The sequence below is a fragment of the Strongylocentrotus purpuratus genome, unplaced genomic scaffold (assembly GCF_000002235.5).
Source record: "Strongylocentrotus purpuratus isolate Spur 01 unplaced genomic scaffold, Spur_5.0 spur5_scaffold_7, whole genome shotgun sequence".
In the NCBI taxonomy this organism is placed as follows: Eukaryota; Metazoa; Echinodermata; class Echinoidea; order Camarodonta; family Strongylocentrotidae; genus Strongylocentrotus; species Strongylocentrotus purpuratus.
Window position 1 is genome coordinate 14,250,455 of NW_022145613.1, and position 14,380 is coordinate 14,264,834.

General features: G+C 35.9%; 1 protein-coding gene across 1 annotated transcript in view; it reads right to left on the reverse strand.

Moving 5' to 3' along the window:
• Positions 1-11,669, reverse strand: part of LOC579475 (dual specificity tyrosine-phosphorylation-regulated kinase 4) — a 49,764-nt gene extending 38,095 nt beyond the window's left edge. The window contains exon 1 of the mRNA XM_030974945.1: positions 10,414-11,669. Coding sequence (XP_030830805.1) covers positions 10,414-10,593 — 180 coding nt within the window. The 5' untranslated portion in view covers positions 10,594-11,669. The remainder of the gene's footprint in view (positions 1-10,413) is intronic.
• Between the last annotated feature and the right edge of the window lie 2,711 nt (positions 11,670-14,380).

Below are 14,380 nucleotides of genomic sequence, written 5' to 3' on the forward strand. Positions count from 1 at the left end.
ATTAACTCCCATAAAATTTAACCTTGGAAGGGTAATTATGAACTCACACAGCTGTAGAGGCCAGTGGAAAAACCTTCAAGGGTGAATGAGGATTTCCACGAACCCTTTAATTAATTAACATGCCCTTTTTGAAAAATTGGAAGATACAATTGTTTTTTCAAAAGTACCATTGACACTACTGGAAAGGTCGCAAAAAATGAAATGTCCATTTTTTTCCTTGCTATTTTTGGGTAATAGTTTTGCGCCTGCAGTTGTTGCTGCTCGTTAACATGTAAATTATGGGTAATGCTGTAGGCCTATATGTACTCTCTCTCTCAATACAACCAAGTGGAAATCTGCATTTTAGAAGTCAGTAAAGAGATCACTTCCTTTTGAGTTGAATCCACTCCAAATTATAGTCCAATCTATTTCAAAGTAGTGGTTTAATTCCTCTTTTGAGAGTGTATTGTGCTATTTTTTATCCTGGATTTCACTCCAAATAAAGTAATCCCTCATACCCCTTTCAAAAGATAGAATTCTACTTTTTACACGTTGTACATTTAGAGAGTACATCTTCAGGTTGGTAGAGACTTAAAATGAAGCAAAAACATGAGCTCCTTAAAGAGCAATTTTTTTTAATTTTTATAATTTTGTTTTTACTGGTGAACTGCTCTGTTTGTTATTCTTAAGAAATGCCTGTACAAGAATACTGGAAATAATTCTGCTTACTTTTGGACACAATAGTCGGGAATACTATTGAAAATCAGAGAATGCTTCACAAAACAGGCCTTTATCAAATGACAGCCATGCATCAGGTATATATCAGAAATTAAAGGGGGAAAAAGAGTAAACCAGCAGGGACTTCAAAACTTGATGAATCTATAAAAACTAAACTCCCCTGGTTACAAAGAGAAATCATAAAAGCATAAAATGATGTGAAGTCAATGCAGAAAAAGAGGAATGTATAAGACTTGGATGCAAGCATTATGGTTTCCATGGTGACTGTGGTAAATTACACAGAACAAGCAGACTGCTGATGTCATTAGCGTGCCTCTGTGTTTCGTTCAAATTCTAATGAATGGTTGATGTCTGTGGACTTCAAGAACAAAATTGTTGTTTATTCACCTTGAAGTTGGTTAAAGGGAAACCTGCATATTAAGCAATGCTTGGTAAAATTCAGTGATCTTTTATTTCAAGAGAGAATGCTCATGACTCGGTACTATCTGGTACCTCAAAAAATGGGAACTTTTTCCAAATGAAATTAGTGGCATTAAGAAGATTCATATCAACTGAGAACACCAGGACCTGCATATATATATATATATATATATATATATATATATATATCAGTATATCAGTGAGCAGTGACAGCACTGAGTGTGGGACCAGCGATTGAGGGGGCACCATTATGGGGGGGGGGGGGCATTAGTCTTACTCAATGAATGAAATACAAAACAAGGCAATCGATAAGTGGAGGGGTATAGGAGGGGGTCCTATCATCCCTCCATATCATCCTCTCCCCCTGTCCCTTTCAATTCTTATGTGGTTTTTTCTTTTCCTTTCTACCATTTTATTAGGGAGGGGGTGTACCCATGGCTATGCTCCTGTCGATGGGGTCTACTTCCCATATATATACAATGTGTTTAACATTTACCTAATCACTACATCACCTCTGCAGGGGACTTCTACCCTTTACCTGATCCATGGACCTTGTCTCATAGCGTCACATTTCATTAACCAACCATAAATATTTCCCCCTTCTCCCTACTCACTCTCTGCCGCTTCTTTAACAAACCATGAAATTGAAGTTCTGTTATGCTGTTACGCACATTAACCATGACCTATTTTTATTGCCATTAGTTTGTGATATTTATCACTACAGGTGCAATGCAAATTTTCAATAAAGGTATATGCTTATAAACAATGCTACAGGTACAGTTTGTCAGTGAACAAAATCGTTTATGATTTAAAAAGATTCGAAAAGATACAAACTGCACAATGAAATACAAACCATGAAATTCTCTTTCTCCTCTTATAACTGGCCACCTACTACTTATGGGAGAACGAATTGCGATGAACGACTAGGAAATTTCCCATATTTTTAATATGTGACAGCAATGAAGGGCCTTGGTTTTTAAAAATAATTTTAAAAAGCCAATAAGATATGCATCACGTTCGGATAAGACCTTCAATTAAACCTTCAAATTTGTCATTATTCTCCCTCACAGTGTTCGTTTGGTAACCTTCACAATGACAATGACAGTCTCCATCCAAATTATGGAAAAAACATATTTTCAAAAGCAGGTCCTCACAAGGATTCATTTTAGAAGGACAGCCATTATCATTTAGGACCAGTGGAGGTATCCCTCCTTTATCTCGTGAAATGCCGATCTAATTAAAATTAGTGGCTTATGACCACAGCAGATACTTTGCCAATTTCCGCCAATTACTTTTCAAAATACTACAGCCAATGACAAAAAGTGGATATCTGCAACGGTTGACCATGACTCCTGACCTACCTTCACTATTAGTTATTGAAGCATAACAATTTCAATCGATAGCTTTCAAATGTGAATGATGGAAGATAAACTTGTATGGATGGAGACTTTGGTTTATGAACGTTTCCATCAAAGTCAGACATTTGAAAGAGAGAAAAGGGTGAAATTGGTTTGAATAGCTTAGTGGGGGAGATTTGGGGTCCTGCTATATTGTTAGATGAAGGTTAGGGCTTTTAGTGGTTGGTTTTACACCAGAGCTATCTGAAAACAGAAACAAAATTTGTCCCTCATCTTGAAAAAATAAACAAAATTTAATAAGCACTTTTAAATTGTAATATATTGTGCGAGGATACTCATATTGCAGTGAAAAGAAGACAGAAAACACCATTATGTGAAAAGGAGCAATGTAACAATTAACACTTGATTAGCTAACACCACTTACAATGTATCTGCCCTCCCTGTTACAGGCAGAGTGGGGAAGTGTGTCCTAATTACACTTTCAAGTTTGACAGGCAAATGAAAGCATTTATTTCAGACCTCACTATAAAACATTTTCTATAGCATTTATTCATTTACTTTCAATCAAGGGATCTGGGTTTCAATTTTCATCCTGGTGTTACAATGTATTCTTCTTAGTCAATGCATTTTGCCTTCATCAGCCTCTCTCTACCCAGGTGAAATGACAAGAGGTTTACCTGGTTAGCAGAGAGAAAACTAATAGCCTACAGGTATGCCATGTCTAGTGTCCTAATTACATGTACCTGCAAACACACAATTTCCAGGTAAATCTCCAGGTAAATCAACACAATGCCCTAGACAAGCCATTGATATACAATCGCCACTCTCTACCCCGGTGTAGTAAATGAAGTATTGGTAGCTCAGAAAGTTTTCCTAGAATGCTCCAAACACTGAAATCAGTAGACTATCTAAAGATTTGGTAATAATGAAGTGCCTTGAATAGAATGCCTGGTGGAAATGAACACTTCACAAGAACGCAATATCGTATTTAACATATTATTCTCAAAATAATTTTTCAAAATAATTTTAAAATATGAATTTCATGATAGTGAGAATGTTTCCGTTGTCCTCTGTGGGGTATTGGCTCAATCAGGTGATGAAAGAGAGTTTTCATCGAAATGCATATCTGACCTCCGACCTTTGTCCATCAGTAACAAAAAGTGTATTATGTCGTCAGAGTCACTGACTTATGTACTTGACCTACATTGCTTTATATGTAAATACAGGGTTGGTCTTAAAATTGTGGGGTTATCAAAATTGTGCCAAACAGAAATTGTTACTTTTGCTTCAAGCATGAAAAGTTTTCAGTCAGTAATAATAAATCATTTGTGACATCTTGTATTCCACTGGGATAAAGGCCTATTAAATTTGTGAAAAAGCACATTTAACAATACTTTGATATAATTACGAGGAGATAATTGATTAGGTCTATTCCGATCATGCATGGGTGAAAAATAAATGGTTTTATTTCTTTCACCAAGCAGCATTCAAATGAACACATACATAACATCTGGCATGACAACACCCTATGGGTATTGATATAGCAACAGAGTATTGCAAGCATTTGACGATTGATATTTAGAAACATAATATTGTGTCAGCTACATTTAGACAGAGTGTATGATAAACACTAAACTGTAACGCGATTCCTTTTACCATGGCTGCCTGTTACACTGCAAGCAAAAATCACAAATTTTTCTTACATTCTGGTGTGCCGTCAACACAACAAAAACAAAAAAAGAAAGTCCAAAAATCCATCTCTGAGTGTGTTTTTTTTTTAAGGGCAAAAGTTTCACAGATTTTTGCAGTGTAAATGCCCGCTCTCTAAATATCGGGATTGATTCTGTTTTTGTTTAAAATCAAGTGAATCTCCTTGCCGTGCTTCCATGCGATTGCATGCAGAGCAGCGACAAGTTGCGCATGTGCACTATATACTCTCTAAAAAAAATCGAGTGATCACGGATGTCACTCCTCTGAAGAGTGAAAATGTAGTGAAAATAGAGTGAACATTCACTCTTTTCTTCTTAGAGAGCACTCTAAAATCAATCGATTTTCACTCCTAAACAAGTGATCACGGACGTCACTCCCAAGAAAGTGAAAATAGAGTGAAAATTCACTCTTTTTTTTTTAAGAGAGTACCCAACAAAAAATTGGAATGAGCAAGCACTGACTTGTTTTACGGGTTTTTTCCAGCAAATGGCGGACAATAAAATGATGATTTTTTCCATACGGTATTTGGGCTGCGTAAATTGGCCTAGTATGAAGCAAGTACAATGCAATACAAATACACCAGATCCATACATTACCTACATGTATGATCAACACTGTAAATAGGTACAGAACAGAGAACTAGCATTTACGTCATTTCTTCAAAATGTCACCATCGTTGGTTTACCACAGACATTTTTTCCCCCAAAACCATAACTTTGTTAATTCATGAATGTGAGATGTGAATGTCAAAGTGCCTTCTGAAATGGAATCATTAAATGAACTGGATACATGTACACATATTCCATTGCGAAAAAATATCTAAACCATAACTTTGTTAATTCATGAATGTGAGATGTGAATGTCAAAGTGCCTTCTGAAATGGAATCATTAAATGAACTGGATACATGTACACATATTCCATTGCGAAAAAATGTCTAAGGTACAGTAGCATGTCATTATAATGCAAAGGCTTTCAACTGACATTAGAATTTAATACAGAATGTAAAAGTCCTGATATGCCATTACCATTCATGGACCAAACTATCTTATTGAATATCAAAAATAAAAGTACAGTCAAACCTGCTGTGGTGACCACCTGTCTACAAAGACCACATTGTTTGTTACACTTGAAAATGGTTTCTCATTGAAACATGTACTATAGGCAGGCTGTCTACAAAGACCACCTGCCTATAAAGACCACTTTTCTTGTCTCCCTTGTACAGTTTTTACAGACAGGTTTCACTGTGTAAAGATATTTAACAGTAATTCACCTGTAAGCTAGTCTTCCAAATTAGAACTTGCAACAGTTTAACCATAACACTGTGTGCCTTCTCAACAACTTCCAACTGATTAAAGTCTGTAGTCGCAAATTTATATTATATTATTCATAGGTTAACAAGGTACATGTATTTTCCCTACTAGTTACACTGTAGTAATACACTTTCACAGATTATATCTTCCATTTTGTTTACACTGTTGCTATGACAACAGCACGGGTATGGATGCATAGCTGATATAATTTATGAAAAGACTGTAAAACAAAGTATTAAGCAAGTCCCTGTAAGGTAGTGGTGCTACATGTATCTTTCATATTTAAATTCTGAGCTTCACATCAAATTTCATCAAATAGCAGTTATTTCTCAAATTATATTTTTGAAACAGTCTACTGCCATAGTCGTGAACAGCATTACATGTATCCACCCCCCCCCCCACACACACACACACACACACACTCACAGAACCCAATTCCTTGTGATTATGCACTGGCTCACTTCTAACATCATGTACCGTGATTGGCGCCAGGAGGGTGTGAACGTATAAACTTGAACTCCAGGGGGGTGTTTCACAAAGATCCTAAGTTCAACTTATCTCTAAGTTGGACTTAAATATTATGGAAAGCCGTTAGCATCTATGAAAATATTTTTTAAACATTATTTTAAAAGGCATAAAATGTTGATTCAAATCACTCATATTTTCTAATATCAAGTAGATTTCATGTTGCTGATGTGGAATTTATAAAAAGTCTAAAATACTTAAATTTTCACTTTTGAATATATTTATTTTAAGGCTACAAATGGCTCTCCATAATATTTAAGTCCAACTTAGTGTTAAGTTCTACTTAGGATCTTTGTGAAACACCCCCAGGACCCTGTTAGCCCTCATAGAAATTTTTATCAATATCAAATGCTAAATTTCTATGACAAATTTGCTCTCAGCCAATCAAATGCTACGATTTCAGTAGCTTATAACAGTAATTGTAACTTGTCATTGATAACAAGTTTTGTGAAACTGGGCCCTGGTAGACCCTCCTCTGGCTCTGATCATACGATATAATCCTGTACAGCTATTCCATGGCAACGGTTACTATGCAACGTTTAAAAAGTACATTTGAAAACAAAAACAATCAAAAAAGAGATGAAATACCAAGATTATATGGATGGCAACAATGTGTGGGAATTTCATTGGAAATACTCCACTAGTAATCAAATTATCAATGATGTTATGGCTTATGGTGTAAAGATATCAAATTCACACATTTTTTCCCAATGAAACTCATGGCAAAATCAATAAACAATTCAAATAGGTATCAAATTATCTAAGATTTTACGGCTTATGGTGGATTCACACATTTTTTCCCACTGAAAATCATAGCAAAATCAATAAACTATTCAACTACTTTTGAGACCATGTCTTCATATACATGTACACGTTGAAAAATAGTACATTTAGCAGGGATTGCTTTTTGCAGTGTAATTGAGTGTAATTGAGTGATATTTGAGTGTAAAAGCAAAATTCTCTTTTTCCAAAGACAATTCACAACCTCTAGATATGTGCTTTAAGCCCCTTAGTTTAATACAATGTAGGTACATTTGTAAATTGTTTAATTAAGGTAATTTGTTTAATTAAGATCATTTCAATTCAACACCTAAATCTTAAGTAGATTATTCCAGTTTCACTCTGCAGATATATATCCAAACTAAACATTTACTTATAGAAATTGTGTTAAGTGATGCCCTAATTGTCCTTGGTCAAGATCAATTCATCAAATCAAAATTAATCAGGATGTATAGTATGAATCTATTAACACCCTGTATTCTCCCTCTCTCTCTCTCTCTCTCTCTCTCTCTCTCTCTCTCTCTCTCTCTCTCTCTGCCCTGTCCCTCTCTTTCAACTGATAGTTTAGATAAGACCTTCAATCTATACAATTTCTTTTTCAAGGTAAATCATCAGCTAATTAACTGATTATATTTATCAATTATGTCATCACACTATAATTATTTTATTTGTAGTCTGTACATAATGATTATATTTATCAATTATGTCATCACACTATCTATTCAATAATGCAGCTTTATCATTTAACTCATCATTTCCCAGGATCGCTGAATGACATTTCCAAAATAGTTGATAATTTGTTTCATAAACACGTCAAAAGATACAAGAACAATATGGTACTGCTGAACTGGAATTGATTTTTTAAATTTTTTATTGAGTTGCACTGATAAGTCCGATATGATAAGATAATTTTGCAGTCTCACAAGTATAGTGATACACGTATACCCTTTCAATTCATTACTATTCTTTATGTTTATTGAGAGTTAGGAAAGATGTATTCTCTAAAAAAAAATGAGTGATCACGGACGTCAATCCTCTGGAGAGTGAAAATGTAGTGAAAATAGAGTGAACATTAACTCTTTTCTTCTTAGAGAGCACTCTAAAATCAATCGATTTTCACTCCTAAACAAGTGATCACGGACGTCACTCCCAAGAACGTGAAAATAGAGTGAAAATTCACTCTTTTTTTTTAAGAGAGTAGTCTGGCATTGTACCTCTTCTTTTAAAGAGCATCTTCCAAGCAAACACTTGGTCTCAATAAGCCTGTCTTCATCAGCTCAAGTTTGTCAAATAACCCGCTATCTTCAGACTCGCGATATTATCCCAAAGCTCAAAATTGCATCCTCACCAGACCATCAAGCTCATCACAAACTAGCTCGGACTGGCGCAAATAAGCCCGCTATTTCCCCCAAAGCGGTAGATTTTTTAAACAAGACCAAGATTTCTCTACCAAATATCAGATTATTGAAACTGTGAGCTGATGAAGTCGCAAATTAACTGGCTAATTTGCGATTGAGATTAATAAATTTAGTTAAAATAGCGGGTTATTTAGCAAACTCGAGCTGATGAGGACAGGCCTAATGCAGCACTAGCACAACTTCTGCAAATACTCGGTTTGATGACTACTTCAAACATAGCCATGTTTGGAAAGAAGGAGCTGAATAGCCGGATGGACGAGACAAAACAGCGCGACAAGCCTAAGACCCATAGATATCCCCTTCCATAACAACTGAAGATTACAGAACCTTGAAACCAACATTAAAATAACCTGTATCTATCGTTGACTCGTTAAAGTAAATACATGTATGTGTGATGAATATAATGCATGGTAACAGTCTGTATGTTTCATTCTTCTTCTTTTCTGGACTTACAGAGCTGTGTTTGAAAGAAGTCTACAACATTAAAATTTGATTTTTTTATTTTATTTATTTCTTTTCATTTGAGACATATTATCAAGTCAAATGTCAAAATCTATGACAATATGATGAACATTTTCCAATAATGCAGCCCTTTAAGGAAAAATGTTTGAATTCATGTTATGTTTGATATCTTTCTTAATAATGAAATCCACAGCATTACATTTCAGTTGTTGCTATGCCAAAAAAACCTCTTACCGGTATATGCTATGGATTTTTGTCAAAATTGAGAGTACTAGAAAGGTACCACCTAAATTTTAAAAATATCAAAATAATTATAAAAGATGATGGGAAAGCAAGTTTACAGGTGATTTTTTGAAAATCTGATTTTTGAGAATTGCTTTTCTTCAAATGAATTTTACTTTGAAAAGTTTCAACATTTTGTTTGTATTTATACCTGTCATTTCAATACATTATTCTCCAAGTTCAAATATAATCTCATCATCTGGTTGTGTTTTCACTCTTTTCAAATAAAGAAACTCTACTGCCTCTTTTTTTTTCAAAGTGTAAACACACCTTACCAGGACAGCAGGCCTTCTAAATGCTAATCGCTGTTGACCATGCACTAGACATGTATTTACATTATAGCTGAAGTAGTCTACTGGAAGGCATACAGCAGCAGAAAAGATATATGTACAGACTACAAATAAAATAATCCCTGAATAAATAAAGATGGCACAGATTTAGCTATCTATAGTATCTCAATTTATACAGACTGACTTACAAATGTATACAGAAATAACTGGAACATAACATACAAAGAAACACAATTTTTTTTTCTTTACTTCAAAACTTTGCAACAGACAAATGCCAGTAGTTTTCCCAAAACGACATTCAGATCCCCTTAAAATAGTTTTTTCTTCCCCTTCCTCCCACTCTCCTCCCCTCCTCTCTCCCTCTCTCTCTCTCTCTCTCTCTCTCTCTCTCTCTCTCTCTCTCTCTCTCCCTCTCTCTCTCTCTCTCTCTCAGTCTCTCTCTCCCTCTCTCTCACACTTTACCTTTACCTTTTTTTCTCCCATTCTTTCTCCCAATTCCACAATGTTTATCCAGTATAAAACTTTTAAAGCTTTCTACTGAGTATGGCATGGGTAAAAACAAATCATAATAGTAACTACAGTAAATAGAAAAAAATTAATGTGAATTAACAGGAGTCTTTCAACATGCCATTTATTGTGATGAATGAGAGCTATGAGCATTATAATGAACGCATGCCATACAAAGTAGGAACATACTACCATGATTTTATTGATGCATTTATTTTTAAATGGGCAATTTGGGATGAGTACAACAAGCATTTCATCAAACGGTGTGCAGCCTTTTTCAATGGTGCAAAACAAATCCTATGATAATGGATGGACGAGAGCCACACAAAAAAAGAGGATAATCCTATCTGTCTTGAATGAAAGGAGAGAAAAGAGAGAGCATATAGGTCTACAAGACTTTGCTTGGGTACATGTTATGATCAACAAATCTAGCTGTGTGAGATTTACCTTTTGCATAAACAAATTTGGAATAGAAACTGAAAACAATATGAGCTATTAGGTGAAATGCAGATACTTAAAAGCCACGTTTCAAGAAAGAAAAACAAATTAAAGACAAGATTTTGATGTTACTGCATACAAAACTAATCAATAATTTCCACAATTTCAATTTGTGGAGATCTTAGAATGACTTACCTTATTAGCTTCAGGGTGAGACCGAGTGACCCTATTGTCTTTGGGGTTGTAAGGGGGCGGGAGGGTAATGGCCGCCCTCCCCGTGGTGACCCCGCCCCCACCGTGCCCTAAGCGGCCTGGCATGAAGTCAGTTCCCGGCCCCTGCACGGGCTGTGCAAACACACGCAACTTTTTACTCATCGCGGTTCGCACCGTAAATTGTCGTTGCTGGCATCGTTAAAGTCACACGAATGGCAGTTCTCAAAACCGGTTGCCAATTTAGAAATCATCTTGGTGATTGATGGTCAATGTCATTATGCATGCCATGTATCTGATGAAAGTAGTGGATACTAAATCAATTAAGAGGTCCTGTCAATATATTCCTTGCAACCTTCATCCGAGGATGAATAGAGTATCCGATGAACGCCTATGATGCCTCATTGATTCTCTCAAGTTCACTCAATGATGATTCGATCAGTTTTTAAAAAAAATGAAATCCTTGGGGAAAATCTGAAGGTCCCAGGAAATATGCAGTACAGATACAAAAGGTTATTGATGTAACATGTTTGATGTATCATGCAGTGTTGAAAACAAATCGCAAGCACTTCCTTAATAACTATGAGAGTATAATTTGTTTGACCAGAGACATATGAGGAAGATATCTCTAGGTTCATGAAGTCGGCTAGAATCCGGTGACACAGGCCACTTACAAGTCCTTCCTTGTGGACAGAATTTCAAAAAGATTCATTTTCAGTCTTGAAGATTTATTGATGTCAGTGTGTATGTATATCCAGAGAACTTTTTTCTCCAAAGTCCATCAGATGAGTAATGACTTTAATCCACGCTAGAAACAAACTGCTTCTTGAGGTATGAAGAAAAATAACACAACAACAATCCTGATTGCCTGCTCCTGGAGAAAAACTAAATGAAGTGGTGCTGATATGAAAAAAAAATTTCCTTCCAGGATAATACTGATTAAAAAGCACTGATTCAATCAAAACACTAATGGATTAATCACACCCCTTCAGGAGATGAAATCTGCCGCGCTGGGAAGCAGAAGTAACTGGGTAGTTTGCTACTTTACCACATCGCTGAAATAAACCCAAGCCAGCCGAGCAGGGCGGATAGAAAGCAATAGAAGGGGCATCAACTACCAGTGGAGCATGCAGGCCGGACAATATCGTTATGGACTTGCAGGCACAATGCATTGATCACATCCTGGCAAATGGGCGGATCGGATGAATGAATGAGAAAGAGAGAGAGAGAGAGGGAGGGATGAATGGATCGTCTCCGTAGCACTCACTAGCTGTGCAGACCTGAATGGATGCCATGAACCAGCGCACTCATTCAGGCTTACTCATTGGTTGAGTGAACTCGAGCCGAAGCTCCCTTTCTCACTAGGCTTAATGGGTCGTCATCAGCAACCAGATAGTTTACAGTAGCTTAGTCTATTCAAGCCAGGCTTTATGCATGGGAATTCCACAGAGGTAGGGAGGGAGGGATGGGGCCATATTATCTAGTTAATTGGAATAACAAAATCTCAAAACATAGGTTCTGGTAGAGGGATAGATGAATAACCATATCGGCTTTTCGTCTGAGTGAGAGCCTTTGATAACCCAACATCACTTAACCAACTTCTTAAGTCAGTTAGGCCTACATTACATCAAATAAGTAAGATTTCAGAAAACCCAAATTATGTATTCTTGCAGAAGTGTGTCTAAAAGGACATTCTCTTTCACATTATGATGCAATACTCCAAAGACTTTAGAGGGGCTTAAAAAAATATATATTAACATGTATACAAATTTCTTAATCATACCCCGTGATCTTGGTAGAATCACATACGTACATTTAGGATCCCATACGTACATGTACATCAACTAAGATGAAGCAAGCACGTCATACATATACCTAGAAACACCAAATCGTATTTTAATTAGCACATGGTCAATTAAAAAAAAACACCTTCCAAGAAAGGCACAATACCACAATCATAATGCCAATACCCCATCAAAAGGGGCTCATTATTCTGCCATTTTTCATTCTCTTTTCAACTTCAGGGACGCTGCTGATGATGTCATATTTGTTCTAAACCCCTGTCACTCTCTGCCTCTCTGTATCCTGGTATTTTACGTGGAATTCTAAAGAATAATGTGTGCTCATTTCTGACCCTATTGTTTGTTTTAATCTCTCAGTTGCCTTTACAAGTTAATGATTAGTCCAAGGACGTTACATGTCCTAAAGAACTTTTTTCTTTAAGCAGGAGTCATGACATTCAAAATCAATTGCCCACCAAAATTGTTCAACATAGTACCTCTACTTAAAAATAACTAGTGGTAGCATTTGAATTATACTGTAAGAATTTGAATTACGGTATTGCAGGGTCTAATAGTTTCATTTTTGTTCACAGGGAGAACATTGTACTTACTCAAGTTTCTATTACCATACAATTACTAGAATATAGAATCTCTAATTGATACAGTTTTTTTAAACTAAAGAAGTAAACAATTATGGCAATCATCCAATCTTTATGCATTTTTCCTTCAGCATGGGTTCCCAAGTAAGAGAGTGACCAGAAACATCGCAATACCCTTCCATATTCCTCTTTACTACGAACACCAGCAAAATGTCATTGATTTTTGCACACCATAATTATACCCCCCACAAGATTGACCATTTGTTGAGAGCAAAAAGGGCCTTAACTCTTTAGTAAACATATAGAAGTTACTGCCCTTCTGGCTCTCAGCAGGTTTAATGTATCACTGTGAGTCATTGACATTGGAACCACAAGTTCTGGTGGAAAAAAAGAAAACAAAAGAAGAAAGAGGAAGATTTATGAGAAATCCATTGATTTCTTTGCTTGGGTTGGTGTATTGATCCAGGATGGCAGGTTGGAAAGAATATCTTGTTGATAGTGTCTTTTATTGCGCACAAACAGCAGACCAATCAATAAAGACCATTATATGGACAATGGTCAGATCTCTCTCTTAGTCTACCGCTCAAGACCAATAGAGAAGACGTGATAGTTTTGATATAAGCGAATGAGACCAAAAGTGTATTGATTCTTCGGAAACAGGATGCAGCACTGTCCATTGAATTAAAAACAGAAAAAGGTGCAATTCGAGAAACTTTCGTACAAAACACGAGCAGGTTTGTCAGGACAGTGCCTATTTAAAACTGACAGGACTCACCATCAGTAACCTGGCATGATACTATTTTTTTTAAACATATAAAAAATAAAAAATTAAAATAAAAAAAAACTACCACAAAACAAGAGAGAAGACAGTTGTATTATTACATATACGATAAAAAAATTAAAGAAAACTGTTGATGATAATAGTCAAAATTGACTGATTGCCATAAAACATTAATCCACAATAATCCCTGATTTGTGACACAAGGTTCACCCCTGGGTTTGCCTATAGGAGCATGGAGGTCCCAGGGGAATAAGAACATTCAGTAGTCAATGGTCAATATTCAGACTGGGGTCTGTATTTTGAGACTAGAGAGAGGCAATGATCACAGTCTACGTCATACTACTTGAGGTAAAACATTTCATGCTATGTAACTAATCATAAAGAACATTAAAGCACATGATATTCACATGTATGTAGATGTAGAGACTGTAGAAAATGGAAAGAAGAGATGAGGACCCATACAGACTACTTTTACTCACTATTCTTTGTTGTAAAAAAAATAATAAGAGGCACACTGAAATAATGTGTGTCTTGATCCACTTGTCAAGTGGCTATATACATTAATTGCCCTCTCCAGCACGCTTGTTATTGTCTTGTAATTAGTTGTTCCAGGAAATAAGAAAGCATCGCTACCCAAGTCATTATATCCTTCTCACCTACTCTCCTCCTGTTCTGCTCTCAAATTCATCTGAATTATGTGTTTTTAATCAAGATGAATTCACAAAGTTACTGTTACTGTACACAATTTACAATCAGACTTATATTTCTCTATTTTGTAAACTATGAGGAAA